We start from the raw sequence: 19,385 nt of genomic DNA on the forward strand, positions 1-19,385 counted from the left end.
AATAACAGGCCCGAAAGCCGATGCCGCCCCAAGCTGTCCCTACTTCGGCCGACCAGCATCGCAATCGACCTATTGGGGGAAATGCTGCTGGGTCCTGCCTTCGCGGAAACAGAAAGTAGGCAGGACCCGGCAGCAAGAAGAGGAAATGCTTCACTAACCTGTCTCCCGCCTTAGCCCGTAGCGAACACTTGCTTCAGGGCTCTCAACATGTGCGTGCCGGCCTCCCCCCCCCCCCCCCCCGGACATAACTTCCGGTTTCGGAGGGAAGAGAAGAGAAGCCGGCACGCACATGTTAGAGCCCGGAGCATAAGTTCGCTACGGGCTGAAATCTCCAATCCGGGTTTTTTTCAAATGTTCAGCAGCCGCGGCAGCAGATGACAGCTGGGCGGACCGCCCAGCTAAAAGGCCCTAGGGAGAACACAGAGGAAGGCTGATCGGCCCGGTAGATCAGGACGGCAACACGAGTCTAGCGATCGACTCACGTTGCCTTCCTGAGCTACTGGTCGATCGCGATCGACGTGTTGGGCACCCCTGGTCTAGAATAATGTAAAATAAGCTAAAATGATTAAAAAATGGCAAGGAACAGATTTCCATTACCGTCCTTAGAAGGACTATTATACACCGAATGTGTCTTTAAAAAGAAAGGCCTTCAAGTTACTTTTAAATTTATCAAGGGATGTAATTTCTCTTATATAATTTGGTGCTGAATTCCAGATGGTAGGGGCCATATGGATGTGTGCGCATCTTAAATGATTCTGTCTCTGCTCTCTATTCAAATTGTGCATAAACTCCTGAATTCTATATATGGCGTCCAGATCGGACAGACTTTCCAAGTTGCAGGTGCAACTTAATTGACTAACTGTTGTTAGCATCCACTTATCGATGGCCAGCAGCTCAATTCTTTTTAGTTAAATGACACTATTTAGAATTTGCTCGTGCATCTGGCTGTACGTTATTCTGTAATGCTGGGTGCTTGGATCCCATAGTGTACTCCCCAAAAGGGTGCATGGCCATGAAGGGGTATGGGTGGGTCAGGGACATTCTGAAAAGTTGGGCATATTGTCCCAGAGTAATGGCCTTCCCTCACCCAACCTGGGCTCCAGGAGTTACACCAGGTTTCAGCAGGTGCAAGTCTGGCACCCAGGAATTGGCACTAAGTGCTAATCTATCGAGGACACACCCCCTTTATAGAATACTTTTCGGTGCCAATTTTTGAGCGCCTTTTTATAGAATTTCCCCCATATCATAAGTCCGCTGCACGCTTTCTGTATTTGTAGCTTTTACATACATTTGTGGTTGTGCAATTCTGTAGATGCTTCTGGTTTTCTGCATTATAAATAGGCTTTACATGTGGAAAAAAATTGTATAAGATTACCCCTTTGTGCGCTTTGATTCTTGTTTTGTACTAGGACTCTGTTTTCTTGGTGAGAATGCCCTCCTTACACTCAAGTGACCTCCTGACCTCTGCAGTGTTCAGCTTGACTTTCTGCCTTTCCTCAGGAAGTTATAACATTAGTGTTCTGTTTGAAAGTTATGCAATGTTATTGGTTAGGATGCCAGTAACCTCGATCAAGATTGGTTCTGCAGCACCAGATTAGGAGAAAACTTAATCCAGAATTTAACAGACTGTCAGGATCTTGACTCCCCTCTGAACAGTACTGGCTGTTACCAGAGCTTTCCCAGGGCACTGACTAATTCAAATCAAATCTTGATTAGATAGGGCTTTCATTGTATAATCACTGTTCCAGTGCAATAGGTGTCATTCTAGACATGTGGTTTCTCTCCCAATGGCCGTGAGCCATCTGCAGAAGGAATCCACTCCAGATTGTTTCTCTGAATCTTCTCTACTTCACAGGGAGCTCTGCTGCCACCTGCATTTTTTTCCCCTGCTGCATGTGAACCGGAAGGAGTGTTTCTGTTTTGCTCTCTGTTTATTTTCTTCGGTGTTTTTTTCTGAGTTTCTCTGTGCTTCAGTGCTAGAGGCTTTCTCATTTAGCTCTGCCTATGAAAAGAAGTCATGGACTACGGTCTGTAGCTGACAGGACAGTCCCTGGTGGTACCTGTTAGACTGCTTAAGTATCTTTGGAGCCTGCCCCCCCCATTGCACTCCTACCAAAGAAATCAAATCATTGATGTGGCACAAAAAGTTTTCTAGTGCTGCTGAACATTAGAATAAGCTCCTGGTAGAACTTTAAAGTACATAGTTTTATCAATTCAGAAAAATTTAAGCCCTTCCAAAATCTTTTGACTTCCTTTTTAAGATTGTATTTTTATGTGTACACCTTGTTGAATAGGCCTAATTTGTGATCTTAAATTTAATTATAATTTAAAAAAACTCAATTTAAGTGGCCTTTTGAATGGAGCCAGAAATAGTGTTTTCGTTAAAAAGCACAGGGAGTTAAATTATACTAAGTTTAAAAAAACTTGGGGGCCATTGATTGTATATTCAAATGATTAGACACCTTTTAATAGAAAGAATGATATGATATGGGATTGGGAGGGTATAATATATAAGATTAAATAAAGTGTCTAATATGTTTTGGAAGGGGTGGGGGGGAGGGGGGATAATCTAGAATTGTATGAATATTTACTTATTTATTGTATACTTGTTGTAAGATGTGAAAATGAATAAAGAATTAAGAAAAAAAAAATGCACAGGGAGTTTACAAAACAAATAGTTGCCCTCTTTTGGCTGAAGAAGAGAAGCTTCCTGCAAGAAAAGGGATCTTTGAGCTGGCAGCAGAGGTGATGGATCTAGCTCAAGCTTGTCAAGAGTTCAGTTTTTGAGGGTTACACATGCAGTTTTCTGAGAAGGGATATCCTGAAACCCCAGTTTGCTTGCAGACCTGAAGGACTGAACTTAGACAAGTCTGTCCTAGGGATTTGTATATCCTGCATATTGATAAATATTGGGCTATGTGAGCTGGTCTTCCATGTTTGTTCGTATATCGCTTTTAATATTATATTCTTCCAGCAGCTGAAGTGCTTTTTGTATAAAATGAAAACTAATAGTCTTGTTGGCATGTAATAAAGCTGCTCACCAGCTCTCTTTCCTTTGGTTGAAGGTTGTGCTGTTCTGCAGCTGAACAGTGCTGTGGAGCCTGTGTCCGGGCAGGAGACCTTTATCCATTCCTGTGAAAGTGACTTCAATGATGAATATGTGATTATCGGTGAGTTTTTGCAAGTGGAATTTATAGCCATCTGCACTGGTCAAAAGTACGTGTGTACTTCACTTCCCATACTGCAGGATTTGCAAAGTGAAAGTACACCCCAGGAAGAGCATCCGCAGATATACCTTTATATAAAAATACATGCATGCATCTGAAGATTTGAAAGTGTTCCATCCCCTTAAGAAGGCCGCCTTCCACAATGTTTAAAACAGGAGTGTCCAACTTCGGTCCTCGAGGGCCATAACCCACGTGTTTTTTCAGGATTTCCCCAATGAATATGCATGAGATGTATTTGCCTGCACTGCCTCCATTGTAGGCAAATAGATCTCCTGCATATTCATTAGGGGAAATCCTGAAAATCCAACTGGAAGAGGGCAGAGGTTAGACGCTGGTTTAAAAGCATGTGGAAAATGCCACCTCATTATAAAACTCATTTCCATAGTACAGCACTATTTTATCTCTGGAAATACTTTTGAAAACTTATCCTCTTATATTAAATTCAACCATCCTCTGATCATTACATTACATTACATTACATTAGGGACTTCTATTCCGCCTATACCTTGCAGTTCAAGGCAGATTACAAAAGAGCTAACTGGACATTTCCAGTGAAGTTACAACAGTTTTGGGTTGTTTTTGGTTTTTTTTTTTCCGGTTACAAGGGAGGAGCGGTAGCTGGATTAATTCCGGAAGAACTTGCAAATTGGATATTAAATTGACTGTATGTTACTGTGTGATATAACAAATAGATTACAGTTAGAGTACAAATAAGATTACGTTACATTTCAGGGATCTGAATACTTGGTTGGTGTTTTGGGGAGGAAGAGATTATTTAAGTGGAGGCTTTGTGGGAGAATTTATCTAGGAGGAGGGGGAAGGGTTGGGTTAAGATATCTGGATAAATTTTTTGAAACGTAGGGTTTTGATTTCTTTTCAAAAAGTTTTGAAGTCGCCCGTTGCCGTCAACAGGTTGGAGATGGAGTGGTTAAGTTTTGCTGCTTGCGTCGCCAGAAGGTTATCAAACATCTTTTTGCGCTGAGTGCCCTTGAGTGGAGGGAAGGCAAAAGGGTTCGGAGTTTTTCTTTGTCTTGAGGTGAGGATCTGGTTTAGGCGGTTGTTTAGATAGTGGGGGGCGGAGCCATTTAATGCTTTGAATAATAGACAGTAGAATTTGAATTGAATTCGTGCTTGCATAGGTAGCCAGTGAGAGTCTAGGAAGGCAGTTGTAATATGATCATATTTTCTCAGGGAGTAGATCAGTCTGAGAGCAGTGTTTTGTATAGTCTGAAGTTGTTTTATCATGTTGGCAGGACAAGGTAGATAGAGGGAATTGCAATAGTCCAGTAGACCTAAGAATAGGGATTGGACAATTAGCCTGAATTGTGCTGGGTCAAAGAATTTTCTTATTTTACGTAGATTTCTCATAATTAAAAAAAGCTTTCTGGGATCATGTAGAAATTGGGAATGAATACATAGCAAAGAATAATTGAGGTTCTAGTATTTTTAAGTTTAAAACTTAGTCTGCTCAGCATGTGGTTCTTAATGGATTACAAATAATTTAGGGTGGGCATTTAGGCCTGGATTCTGTAAACTGCGACCCGATTGTAGGCAGCTGGTAGGCGTCCTACAGCTGTCTAATCAGCCAATCGGGGCGCACATTTTTTAAAAAATGCTCTCCAGGCAGGCCGCCCATATTGAAGGTGCCTCCAGGAGCCTAGGGAGGCCTGCAAGCCCGCCTAAGGCTACATAGCTTGGAAAGAAAACCAATACTTAGGAAAAGTAGGCAATACTGATATAACACTCAACATTGGGCTAGATTCACAAAGCAAACCGATCGGTTTGTGACCCCTTAGCGACCAAATTCCCCTCTGGCTCGATTCACTTTCCTCTCTTCTGACCGTCCTCCGTTCCGCGCATGCAAATGAGGGGAGGGACATTCAAAAGTAAGGAAGGCAGCGATTCACTACACAAAATTCTCGATCCGACTGGGCTGGCCGATGAACTCCTAAAACGACTGCTGGGGAACAGTCGCACACCTCTCTACTGCCACCCTGCTCTCTGCTGCCCCGATCTCGCTGCCTGTTCTGTTAGGGCATTAATGCGCAGAATAGCACGCACGCTAGATGCCAACGCCAGCATTGAGCTGGCGTTAGTTCTAGCCGTGTAGCATGGGGTTAGTGCGTGCTAATTTGCTGCATGTGTAAAAAACGCTAGCGCACCTTAGTAAAGGAGCCCATAGTTTTTGGCTTCAGTTATAGGTGAAAGCTGAGTGGTGGATTTTGACTGTAGATTTGTTTTTGGCTGGTATTTAGTTTGCTTCTTAAAACTGAGGACCGCTAATATAACCCTAATTTAGTACCACATTCTCAAACGTTCAAAAGATGCACCCCCCTGCTAAGAAAGCTACTTTACCTCCATGTCCACTAATGGCCTCTTTTACAAAGCCACGCCGCAACAGCCCCAAAGCCCTTAAAATCTCTATGGGCTTCGGGGCCGCTAGCGCAGCTTTGTAAGAGTTCATAAGTCTGTATGTTATGTCCATACTGTAAATGCTGAAATCTAAGACCCTTTGTCTATACTGTAAATACTGTAAACTCTGTATTTCTCACTAAAGTATGTCCTACTCATAATATGAATGTACACGTCTCCCTTGGTATTCGCGGGGGTTAGGGGCAGAGCTGAACTGCGAAGTGTGAAAAATTGCGAATGACTTTGTGCCGGCTCTGACCCATCCCCGGACCTTACCTGGTGGTCTAGCGGGCTTTCAGGGCAGGAGCGATCTTCCTATGCTCCTCCCCGTGCAGATCGCCAATAGGAAATGGCTGCTGTGAGCTCCTGTAGTCTCTCGAGGCGATCTGCATGGGGCAGGAGCATAGGAAGATCGCTTCTGCCCTGAAAGCCCGCTAGACCACCAGGTAAGGGGGGAAGGTGGGAGGGAGGCGGGGAAGGTCCAAAATAAAGTTGTTGGGGTTTTTTTCCCCACCTTAAAAAAAAAAAAAATTGCGGATGCTGAAACCGCAGATTCAGAGGGGGAAATGTACTCTTGTAATCTGTTCTGGGTTCCTTTGGCAGGACGGGCTAAATAAATGACTAAATAAATTTCAGCCTTTGCTACCGATTGTTTGTTTTCCATAAACGTTCAAAATCGAGTTCTACATGATGTGCATTGCTAATGTTAAAGGACAGAGCCTTGCCAACCAGCACCACTGCTAGTTCGGCTTTAAACCATGTATTCCCTTCCAGATAACTTTTTCTGACATCTTAAATTTTGAGTAAATGGTTGGTATAGATACTGCAGGGTATGCAGAGGTTTCTCTTGCCGTCCTTGCTTCCTAACCAAAGATCTTACCTAATCCTGGATGATTTAGCTCTCTCTCAGTGACTAAAGAAAGAAAAGCTTAGTATAACCAGGCTATGTTCCCAAAACTCACTAAATAAGTTGGCTGGTATGACAGCTGGGCTTGTACAATGACCTGGAGAAAATTGGAGAACTGCTGCAATTAACTTTTTCTGTCTTCTGCCCTGTACAGAAATGGAAGATTATGAGACCATAGCAGCATCTGCAAATTCTCCTAATAGGTATGAACTCTGGAGTTGTATTGCATCAGTCAGAACCTTTTTCTGACGAGGTTTGCCTCCCCCCCCCCCCACCCAGTTGCTGCAATCCTACAGTTTTTGACTCATTTCTTTCAGATCCTCTCTTCCAGCTGACTCAAACTCAGCAGAAGTTACTGCTCAGAAACTTTACAGAACTTTCCGGAAGCAGTGGTTGCAGATCGAGTCCCAGAATCAATGGGCTAACAGCAAAAATGCAACCGAACAGAAAGTAAGTATATGTTTAAAAAAATAAAAAAATTGGGCTAGACAATGATTTTAATACCAATGTTTTCGAGAAATCTCTATATGGCTTGCTTATAAGGCTGTAGCTAGGTATAACATAGGATTCACAGATTCATAGGACTGACAGGAGCACTGCTGCTGTAGCCCCTGGAACACAACCGAGACCGTCTCATGACACAGAGAACTTAAGATTCTGTGTGACTTTATTTCATGAAAATGTATAACTCATCGATCCAGAAAAATTCATCCTTCTTTCGTTGGAGGAATATCTTAATGGTTAGAGTAGTGGTCTGAGAACCAAAGAAACCCAGTTCAAATCCAACTGCAACTTTGTGACCTTGGGCAAGTTAGTTAACCCTTTAGTCACAAACTTAGTGTAAGCTCTCCAGGGACAGAAAAATACCTACTGTACCTAAATGTAAACTGCTTCACTAGTTTTCAGGCTTTATAAGAAATATAATGAAATCACCATCAAAGGTTTACACCACTTCTGTGGGAAAAAACATTCAAGATAGCTTGTGTTTAATAAAATGCAGTAAAAGGAAGAGCAAGAGAAAATACAAGCCAGATCCAAAGGTTAGTATGAAATGTCTGTTCTCAAATGCCTTATGCCTTTGGTCTCCTCTCCTAGTCCTCAAAGACCACTAACGGGTCAGTGTTTTAGGGTTCATTAACATATGAAGGAGATTTTGCATACTTCCTACCTCTGTTGCATGTAGATCTCTCTCATATAAGGAGAGATTCTGCATTGTTTATGAAGGTGAGGCAAAGCTGATAACAGATATCTGAAAGGTCATTGCCCAGAAAAGGAAATCCTGGCTTTTCTATTTGACACAACTAGTGTGTATTGTACATATTTAGGTATGTTAAAAACTGGAAATGTATGAACATTTACTCTAATTACCACAGAATTAGCCTCTGGAATTTGCTAGCCCTGTCTGTGATATCTGCTTGTGATCTGTTGCAGGAAACTGCAGAGGCCTTGAGAGTAGAGAATGACACGGGAACAGATTCTTTTCCCCATCATCATAGAAACATAGAAAATGACGGCAGAAAAGGGCCACGGTCCATCTAGTCTGCCCACACTAATGGCCCACCCCCTAACTACCTCAATGAAGAGATCCCACATGCCAATCCCATCTTTTCTTAAAATCTGGCACGCTACTGGCCTCAATTACCTGTTGTGGAAGATTATTCCAGCGGCCAACCACCCTTTCGGTGAAGAAATATTTTCTGGTGTCGCCATGAAATTTCCCACCCCTGATTTTCAACGGATGCTCTCTTGTTGCCGTGGGTCCTTTAAGGAAAAAGAGATCCTCTTTCACCTCGATACGGCCCGTGACATATTTGAACGTGGGAACTAATTTTCCTGTCCCGACCCTGTGAGTTCTTTTCTTGCCCCTGCCCCATTCCTGCAAGCTCTGTCCTCATCTGCACAAGCCTCAAGCACTTTAAAATCATAAGTGTCTGAGGCTTGTGCGGTTAGGGCACAGCTTACAGGAATGGGACATGGGACAGCGAGAAAACTCGTGGGGATGGGACTGGAAAATTGAGTTCCTGCGGGGACGGGGATAAATTTGTCCTCATGTCATTCTCTGTTTGAGAAAATCTAGGGAAGAGATGAGTCCCTGGACTCGTGTCCCAGTACATCCTTAAATCATTGTATAACACAGTAATCCAACAGAAAACCAAACCTATAGCAAGTCTAGAATTGCCTAGCAGCTTTAAAAGTGCATGTCCTTCCTCCCCCCCCCCCCCCCCCCCAAGTTTAAGACCAAATTGAGGATGATGTAGTGTTGGAAGGGGCCAGTTGCAGAAATGGGCTACTCTGATAGCAGCAGTTAGAGCTATGTTAATGAGAGGAGACTTGGGGTTTGCCTTAATTGGCCAAGTGCTGACTTCACTCTCAGAATGCCCCCAAACTAGTTGGTTTTGCTTTAGGTAATATTTCAGCAGCACTTGGTCGGTTAAATTCAGGTCCATATTAATCTATCCTGTCTTTATGTGGTGCCCCATAGCCAGTTAAATGCTGAATATCAGTTAACTGGCTGTGGTTTACCCAGCTCTAGAAATGCAGAAATTCAATGCTAGATTCTGGATATGACCTGGTATTGAATTTCTGGGGATAAGGCCAGCAGCGGACAACAGAACTGAGTGTCGCAGGCTGAATATTGAGTCTCTTGGTTTATATTTGAGTTAACATTCTTCCCCCCCCCCCCTTTTTTTTTGGAAAATGTTACCTTCAATTTATATTTAAAAACTTCCCGATAACTGAGTTTTTCTCGCTCCCTTCTCCCCTCACCTCTCTCTTAAGGCCCTCCTTTTAAACTCCCCCCTGATCCCCTTTTACCCCCCCTCTGTAAGTTGCCTAGAGCCTGGGCGGGTATGAGCAACACGCAGATGAAAGATTAGATTAGATCTTTCAGACTTCTTTTTCTTCTTTATTTTACTTTTAAATGCTTTGAACCACTATGGTGGGAGTTAGTGGGATGCAAGAATCATCACATCACATATACAATAAGGGCTAGATTCTATAAACAGGCTTGGTGCAGTTGTCAATCAAAAAACAGCGCCATTTATAGAATCACGACTAGCGCCGCCTAAGCGAACTTCGGTTTCCCAGATACAGGTGCCGCTCCTTTAGGCCAGCTATTTTGGTGGTGCCTAAGTTGGACGCCCAAGTCAACCACATCTATTCTCCACCCATATCCATGCCTACTTTTAAACATGGGAATTGTTAGGCGTCCTTAGGCGTGGGAAAGCATCGCTAGGCGTCCTATGAGTTCGGCGCTGAACTCTTAATTGATTATTGTTGGGTTTTTTGTGGGGTTTTTTTGATTGTCTGACAGCTGATGTGATCAACTACCTTGTCAATTAAGCCAATTAAAGAATAAAAACTGGGTACAGATCCTGAACTTGGATGTTGCTAGGTGGCTGTAATTAGGGCAGCTAGCGACACCTAATGTAGGCACCATTTATAGAATTCCCCAGTAAATGTAAAACAGGCATTGTAAAATGTCCCCTTAATCTATGATTGACCAATTTTTAGTTTCTTAGAGGCACAATAAAGATCAGTAAGGGCATGACCATGTTTGCTAAATACCTACTGTGGGGGAAGTAGGAGGATGGAGAGTCAGGTTTAAACTAGCGATATTGAAGTTGACTTTCTATATTGGCAAAAGCATTTTCAAGGGTCATGATTAGGGAGGTGGAGCAGGAAAAGGGAAGGAGCACAGGGAAGGGCAACAAAGGATGTTTGAGTAGATGAGATAATTTTGCATCTTCAGATGAAAAATGTTCTTGGACAACTGCATTGAGTAGGGGTGATGGAAGGTGGTGGAACGCCCTTCCTAAGGAACAAAAACTAGAAAAGGACACCGGAAAGTTCAAGAAAAGGATGAAGACCATCCTCTTCACAGAATACTATAGCCAGGGCAAGATTAACCAATAGGCCCAGTGCCTAGGGCCTGAAATGGTCACGGGGGACCGATGAAGGAGGGCATCAACATTGTTTTTTCCAAACAGTGATGGGTCCCTCCAGCATCGATCGGCAACACGGCCCCCCCCAGATTGGCAATGCAGGCCCCCCCTGATCAGCAACGCGGCTCCCCCCCATCGATGGAAAGTAAGACAAGCAAGCAACGTGGGTAAGAAAGGCAATGGGAACTGTAATTGTGCAAGCGGTGCTGCTTGCCCTAAGCTTCCCACTGACGCAGCTTCCTGTTTCCGCCTTGGCGCATGGTGGGGTGGGGCGGGGCAGGGGGCCCAGTGTACTTGTGTGCCTAGGGGCCCTTGACGAATTAATCCTGCCCTGACTTTAGCCAATAATGCAGCAAAGAGGAGATACTTGGCTAGTCCCCACTAGGAACATCTATAGGATAAATACAGTAGGGACAGGGGCTAAGATAATCATAGCACAGATAACTAGATTTATCAGGAAGTTAGTACTTCCAAGATGAACAGACACTAAGCGCGGATTGAAATAGGAATAGGATTAACACAGTAAATGATACTAAATATGGATGTTAATAAGAAGGTATAATATGTGTGTATAAGAGGGTATAATTTGAATAAATATATGATATTTTATATAGGTATGTACAAGTAGGTATGTATAAGCAGGTAGATTGATTATATATTATAGATGGAATTAAGAAAGAGGATTGATATGGTTTAAGAGGGCTGTATTGAGAACCTAGTTGATAGGTAGAATAGAAAACACTAACTCTGTATTGTAACACCTTTACAAAAGCACAAGTATTGATTATGGTTTAATAATGTCTGTATTGAAACCATTTTATTTGCAAAAAACTATCAATAGGGTAATTTTGTCACCAAAAAGTTCACTACTTATAGTATTATCAAACACCTGACAAAATTTACCCAGACACTGTATTGTCATGAGCAACTGGCTATCACAAATCTTTATCAAAACGAGCCTCAAAGACAGGCAGGACTGACTTAGTCCTGACCATTCAAGCCAAACGGCTAGAGTCCAATAAACGTAGGCTCCTCTTGTGTCCGGGTTGAGTCACAGTAAAAAAACAAACAAACAAACAAAAAAAACCTCAGAAATCTGAGAAAAACCTGAACTGTACCTGGGCACAGAGACAATAAATCACAGAGCTACAAAAGAAAACAGTGCCTAACGTATGGTGTCACAAAAAAACAAGAGAAACCAAAAGAAACTTGTGGAGAGACGATGATCCTGATATGGACTTTAATAAGGGAAACAAAGTTCCAAATATGCAATAAAATCAAGTTCCAAATGTACAATAAAACAATCCACATGTATAATAAAAATCCACATACAAATCAGAGGACCTAATCCACTAATGGCACGGGACCCAACATGGTCCGCTTTATCCGAAATGTCTTCTTCAGAGGTCCCTAAGAGTCCTGTGTTGATCAATACGTGGAAAAAACTGATATGTGGAACAACAACCGCTACTGAAAACCAAAGCACAAAAAACAAAATGCAATAAAGCCAAGCACTTAGCTGGGAAAAGGAGAGGCTTATCAACAAGCCCTGTAGCATTAACTTTTTAACAGTTCAAGACCTCAGTTGACTGCTGCACTTGATGTAATCCTCTGAATTCGCTCTCGCACACTTTAAGTGTGGCAATTACAGCCTCCAGATGCTGCTGCGGCACAAACAGACCAGGGCTGAGTGTGAGTGTGTATTGAAACCATCCCAGGAAATGCGAACTCTGTATTGTAACACTATTATAAAGCTCATATAAACCGCTCTGAATTTCCTTCTCCAGTCATTAGCAGCGGTATAGAAGTTTCCAATAAACAATAGGCGTAAGATTGTATATTTTGTTCTCGTTACATATATTGCCTAGTGTTGGCAAATATAACACTGGAGAATCTTTTGCGTACAAAACATGAAGGTAAAGTTGTTCCTTCAAAGGTACTGTCTAGTATTTTGTGGAGAAAATATTTAAGTATGTCTTATGTGCCTGTGCCTACAAGGAGGATGGTCATCTTGTTGCTATTGCTTCCATGAGAAGCAAGCGCTCTTGTATAGAGATGATTTTATTGAGTTTTATTAACCATGTTTTTGTGAAGAGATTTTCCCAAGATTAAATCTCATTATTTCTCTCTTTTTTCCTCAGTATGTGAATAAGGAAGACATTCCAAAGGGGTTTGAGTCTAGCCTGACTCTGGTAGAAGAGATAAAATTAAAATCTAGAATGAGGGGGGATTCTGGATGGGCTCCACCCAGATTTCAGATTTTATTTACCATTCATCCTTCACTCAAGTAAGTGTCAGAGACGTTTAGTGTCATCTTCTGTCCTCAAACTTCTGCTTTCTTTTTTTCTTCCTTTTTTGTTGTTGTGAAATCACTAGGAAAGAAGCCCCCCCCCCCCTGCTTTTATCAGAGCATCACTAGTCTCTGGAGCAGATCAGGACAGCCTGTTTAATTTTAAAATATGGTGATCAAGATGAAAACCAAAGACTGTCTTAAGGTGACTCTCTTTAAGAGCAGCTGTGGCATGTGTATGTTCAGACATTGTATTGCATTCTGAAACATGATAAAATCCTCAGTCCTGGGAAACGGCTATAGTAGAAAACAGTCACAAGGGAATCACTCATTTTCACAGATTAGCCAATATATACTGATCTAATCGCTACCACATAGGTTGTGCAACACTACCTAGCTGCCTATGGCTAAAACCTCTGCATCATACAAACTGTATTCTTCAGAAATTAATATTTTAACATATTGGGCTTTTTCCAATTAAAGTGACTCCTCTGACTTGTCAGGGACAAAAACAGATATCCTGTTTTGAACCTTGAGGTCCATATTTAGCAATATGGACTTGGATATGGCAATACCCATATTTCTCTGGTCAGATGAGACTTTTGAATACAGAATCATGTCTATCCAAAAGATATGGATGTTGGGACACAGAAAAATATATGGTACTTGGAACCCCTTCATGGTGCTTCCAAATCCTTTTCCTCCACATATGGCTCTCCTAAGACTGGTCAGTATTAGAAATGACAGGGACAAAGTTTGTCCCCCATCCACATGAGTCCCCGTCTGAGTCCCTTCGGATGGGAACTTGGATGGGGGACTAATGGGGAGTTCTCGTTGGAGTCCCTTTCTCCACGAGTCCCCCATTGGAGTCCCTACCCCTGCCAATTCGTGGCCCCGCAAGTCCCTGTCAGTCCCCGGCACCACATTCCCATCCGAGGCTCCGCAAGTTCCCGTCCCTGTCCCCGCCCGTCACTGGAGCAGGAGGAAAGGGAGGGAGATGTTGGACCTGCAGGGACTAGAAAGAGAGAAGGGAAGGAAAAGAGATGCTGAACCAAGAGATGAAGGAAGAGGAAGTGAAATACTGAAGACAGTGAAGGAAGGGAAGCAAAGAGAGAGCAAGAGACACATTGGAGTAAGAGGGAAGAAATTGGACACAAGGAGATATACGAAAAGAAAGGAGATGGTGGACATAGATGGGAGCATAGGCTGCATGGGAGTGGTGAATGTCCCTGCTAGTCCCTGTCCTTGTGAGTGCCCCCGTCTTTCCCCGTCCCCAGTCTATTCTATCACAGTTTCCTGCTTCATTCTCCAACTGTTGCCCTTTAATCATTTAAAATGTCATAAACCTTGAAGTAACAGAGAGAAGAATCCACAGAAACTCCTACACATTGCAGTATTGTAATATCTAATGCACATTCATAATTTTTTAAATTTTATATTAAGAATTTACAAACATTTACACAAGCAGTCAAGAAAAAGTACACTAGTACAGTAATTAGGATAAGAAAGTTGTTTTTTTTGTTTTAATTTAAGGGGAAAAAAAAAGTAATATCAGCAAAAAAATATCCTCTCCAGTTCCCAATTTGTGGGAACCAGCAGTAATTTCAATTGGAGAAATATAAAAAGATACATTAAGAGCAAAAAAAATTTCCACCTAGGTGCTCCTATAATCCTATACATGGAGATGACAGTCTACCTGTCTGAGCAGGAAATTTACCATCGAGAAACAATGTTAGCTATTTAGGGTTACGTATGTTCTAAATTTAATATCTGGTTAATTACAATTAGGAGCCAAATTTATATTATGTAATGGGGAGAATAGGGAGGATGAATATTTTTGTAGTTCCCTTTTAATCTCTTGAGTAGGTATAGAATAATCCTAATACAGTGATACCTTGGAATCTGAACTTAATTCCTTTCCAGAACCCCGTTCGAGTTCCAAAGCGTTCGCATTCCAAGACAATTTTTCCCCATTGAAAATAATAGAAACTGGATTAATCCATTCCTGGGTCCCAGAAACTCAAATTTTAATAGGAAATACACTGGATTTTAAGGTAAAATATTAACAAATATTCCAAAGCAGCATTCAGATTCTGGGGCACAAACACACACATACAGTGTGCAGGGTGTTCGGATCACAAAGCAGAGTTCGGATTCCAAGACAAAATTTACTACCAAAAAAAGTTCGGATTCCAAGTCGTTCAAGTTCTGGGGTGTTCGGATTCCGAGGTACCACTGTATTTCTTCTAGTGTGGTTAACCAGGCCTTCCAGATCCTCCACACAGTGCTGATGGAAGTAGTTTTCAACTTGAGGCACATTCTATTCTTATTTTTTCTCTATGGACTTCAGTTGCTGACAGCCTTTCTTGTGAAAGCATCAATAGGCCTGTGAGTTTTCTAAATCAGCTTGAAATTTGTTTTGTAGCATTGAAATGCACATGCATTGTTGGGTCATTCACTGAGGCTTTGTCATTCAACACCATGGGCTCCTTTTATGAAGCCGCGTTAGCGGTTTTAACGCGCGTGACTTTATCACGCACTAATCCCCGCGCTAGCTGAAAAACTACCGCCTGCTCAAGAGGAGGTGGTAGCGGCTAGTGCGGCCGGCAGTTTAGCGCGCTCTATTACACGCGTTAAACTGCTACCGCGGCTTCGTAAAAGGAGCCCCATGTTTTCAGGGGATAGGTGATCAACCTGATACAAATAGATAATCTGACCCAGTGTGTTGTGTTTTGTTGTTTTTTGTTTAACTTTGCCACCAAGCTCTCTTAAGTGTTCAGCAATGCTGGTGATTTAACCATCCCAATCAAAAACTACTGGGTAAAAATATATATAGAAACGTCCCCCAAAGAATAGAACCAAACAACTAACAAAAAAGGTGAACTACGTATATAAGAAAAATCTTTCAACCATAGTGGTGCTCAGAACCTTGAAAAGGTGGTGAAATCACAAACCAGGGACAAACCCCTGTAGGTGTTTCAATGCTCTTATCATCGCACCATCTTTGTCGGTGGAAACAATTCTTTGAAAAACTTGTGAGATAATATTAACTGTGATAACAAAAGGACTCTATAGTCAATAATGTCTTCAACATTTCAAGTGTTTGAAAAAATTGAACTTAACTTGCAAGGGTGGTTAGGAAGCGGTCTCATTCCAGCGGGCTCTAATGCGTTTCGCCGTTGGCTTCTTCAGAGAGCCCCCATAAGCTGGATCAATAACAGTAAAGCTTCTTCCTGCCAAAGCAAAGATAAATCGCACTTAATATATATAAAAACCAATATTTTTACTTAGCTCTCATCGCTGCCGGCGGTTACCTTCCTAACCACCCTTGCAAGTTTAAGTTCAATTTTTTTCAAACACTTGAAACGTTGAAGACATTATTGACTATAGAGTCCTTTTGTATCACAGTTAATATTATCTCACAAGTTTATCAAAGAATTCTTTCCACTGACAAAGATGGTGCGATGATAGAGCATTGAAACACCTACATGGGTTTGTGATTTCACCACCTTTGCAAGGTTCTGAGCACCACTATGGTTGAAAGATTTTTCTTTCTTTTTTTTTTTTATTTATTTATAAATTTTACACATTTATTATCAAGCATATCATCTTGTACAGAAAGTGAGATCAATAAAACATAATAATATAATTTACTCTCAAACCTGAAAGTAATTAAAAATAATAAAGAAAATATACATCCTAACTTAATCACACACTAGTCCTCAAATTAGGATCCAAGATTAACGATAAAAGTAGAAATTAAATTAAAGTAATACATTTTAACAAGAAAAATCACTTAAACTACTACTGGGAAGTGAGCTAATTATTATCACAATGGTACAGATGGTTCTGCAGACTCAAGACGTTTCGCAGAAAGGAAAACAGTTAAGTGAGCTGGATCTACAAATATATATTTCAAGGAACGGTATCTTATGACACATTTACAAGGGTACAAGAAAAAATAAACCCCCTATTTGAGTCACTCCTGGTTTTAACATTAAGAATTCCCTTCTTCTCTTCTGAGTCTCCCTCGAGACATCAGGAAATATCTGGATATGGAAACCCAAAAAGTCCTTGGCCCTATTTTTAAAGAAAAGTTTAAGAATCCAATCCTTGTCTGGGGCCAAAGCCACAGTCAATAAGAGATTTTTCTTATATATGTAGTACAGATAAGAGCAGCGGAAAGTTTAGAGATAAGTGTTGAGGTAGGCATAAAATTAGTCAAGGACCGCAGATCAGGCAATATGCCTAATGGGCCACCGCGTGAGCGGACCGCCAGGCTAGATGGACCTCTGGTCTGCCCCGGCGGAGGCGACTACTTATGTACCTTTTTTTGTTAGTAGTTTGGTGATTTAACCATGGCAATATTGGGGCCAATGCAGCTGTCCCAGATCGGCTCCAGAGCGTTGTCCTCTTCCCCCCTCTTCTTTAGCATGTTTCTTAATGCATTGCTACCTTTTAATTTGAATAAATATTTATTTAAGACTTGGCAAAATGATAAAACCTTAGGCCATGTTGCACCTGGAAGACCTAAGCTATTTCACAAACTGTACCTTCCCCTCACCCTGCCACTTCTCTCGCTCCTTCAGTTCTAGAAACTTAAACAAACACAGATGCCTGTAATTCCAGGAAATAACATGAGCTTGTTGTGTTTATCTAGGAGGGATGTGATTGTCGCGGCACAGAACTTTCTGTGTGCTGGTTGTGGCACCCAAGTAGAGCCCAGTAAGTATCGATATCAACTTTGTGTACATGCTGAGGCTTCACATGTTTCAGTTTTTGTAATGCTACACCGCGGAAAGCTCAATTCTCCGTCACTCCTGTATAAATATGGCTTCTACTACTACTATTTCTTGAGCAGTACAGCACAGAGTCACAAAGGAGACAGTCCCTGCTCAAGTGAGCTTGCAATCTAAACAATCGAGACAGGCAAATAGGATACCAGGGTAGGGGTTAGAGGGGAATGCTAAACTGCTGGCTAGGGAGGTGAGCAGAGTGCTGCCAAACATGCTTTAATTCTGGTGTTTAGTAATAGGGAAAATCAAGACAAAAGAATGTGGAGTTGATGTTCTTAGTAAAAAAAAACTAAGTTTATTAATATATTTAATAAAATCCCAATGAGGAGGCTAAAATACAATATATGTGCAAATGGTGCAAGTCATGACGAAAGAATAACGGTAATAAGGCTCAGATGTACACGGGGTGTCTGTATTTCTGGGCCAGATTCTTGAACCCAGTCGGGTTTTCAAGATACCCCTAATGAATATGCATGAGAGCGATTTGCATACCTGTCACTTCCCCATTATATGCAAATCTCTCTCATGCATATTCATTAGGGATATCTTGAAACCCCGACTGGCTGCAGGGTCCCCAGGAAATGGTTGAGAACCACTGATGTATGACAACCCCCTCATAAGCAAATTTTCATCATTTTCAAGCACCGGTCTGACCTCGTGTGCAACTTTCTTTAAATTAGTCCCTTATTTTCTTACCTCTTTATTCTACTCTTTTGTCTACACCAGTGTATCGCAAACTGTGTGCTGTGGCGAGATTCAGGGTATGCTGTGGGATGCCAGCGAGGAGGAGAGGCGCTGGCTATCTACCTACAGGATGCGCCTCTTGTGGCAAAAGACACGTCCTGTAGGCAGTCAGCCGGCCCCTCTCCTCACCTCTTCTCCCAGGGTTAGCAAGCTGAGGGCCCCATCTCGGAGAGTCTCCGCGTAGATGTCGACGTGATTATGTCATACATGTGTGTGTGACATCATTATGTCGACGTTTGCACATATCCCGAGGCCTTCCAGCCCCGAGTTTAACATGCCATGGCTTCAAAAGGTTTGTGGCCCCCTGGACTACACCCTACACTATTAAAATGTCATTATTCATTGTGTTGACATTGTAATGTAACATACTGTGCTATACTTTGTATTGTGATAGGAATATATATATATTTTTTTAATGCTATAACTGTCTATTGCTTATGTTTGACTTATTCTTGCTGTACACCACCTTGAGTGAATCCCTTCAGAAAGGCAGTAAATAATCCTAATAAATAAATCTCATCCATATGTATTGTGGATATCCTGAAAACCTATATGACTGAATCATCAGGACTGGTTTGGAAGCCCTGGCAAAGGGAAGACCTTTAGTACTATCAAACCAGGATAAACAATGGGAACTTTCTCTTCTTTGGAAAAACCTTTTATACAATTTTCCACATGTAAAGTAAGTGCTGCCTGAAGAAAATGCCTTTAAAAATATTGTGCAGTTGTCTATGTACATCACAGGTGTCAAAGTCGGTCCTCGAGGGCCGGAATCCAGTCGGGTTTTCAGGATTTCCCCAATGAATATGCATGAGATCTATGTGCATGCACTGCTTTCAATGCATATTCATTGGGGAAATCCTGAAAACCCGACTGGATTACGGCCCTCGAGGAGGGACTTTGACACCCCTGATGTACATCAACATTGCTAGGAAAGTGCACCGTGTCTAGAAAGGGGCTGATAAGAAAGTAAGTTACCATATTGGGACAAACTGAAGGTCCGTTCAAACCCAGTATTCTGTTTCCAACAGTGCCCAGTCCAGGTCACAAATACCTGGCAAGATC

At 41.9% G+C, this 19,385-nt stretch overlaps 1 protein-coding gene across 3 annotated transcripts in view; it reads left to right on the forward strand.

The window, feature by feature from the left end:
• Nucleotides 1–19,385, forward strand: part of RUBCNL (rubicon like autophagy enhancer) — an 84,920-nt gene that overhangs the window by 38,637 nt on the left and 26,898 nt on the right. For all 3 annotated transcript variants that reach the window (XM_033950124.1, XM_033950126.1, XM_033950125.1), the window contains 5 exons: nt 3,066–3,170; nt 6,701–6,749; nt 6,864–6,996; nt 12,632–12,777; nt 17,441–17,505. In XM_033950124.1, coding sequence (XP_033806015.1) covers nt 3,066–3,170; nt 6,701–6,749; nt 6,864–6,996; nt 12,632–12,777; nt 17,441–17,505 — 498 coding nt within the window. The remainder of the gene's footprint in view (nt 1–3,065; nt 3,171–6,700; nt 6,750–6,863; nt 6,997–12,631; nt 12,778–17,440; nt 17,506–19,385) is intronic.

Source organism: Geotrypetes seraphini, chromosome 6, assembly GCF_902459505.1.
Source record: "Geotrypetes seraphini chromosome 6, aGeoSer1.1, whole genome shotgun sequence".
Lineage (NCBI taxonomy): Eukaryota > Metazoa > Chordata > Amphibia > Gymnophiona > Dermophiidae > Geotrypetes > Geotrypetes seraphini.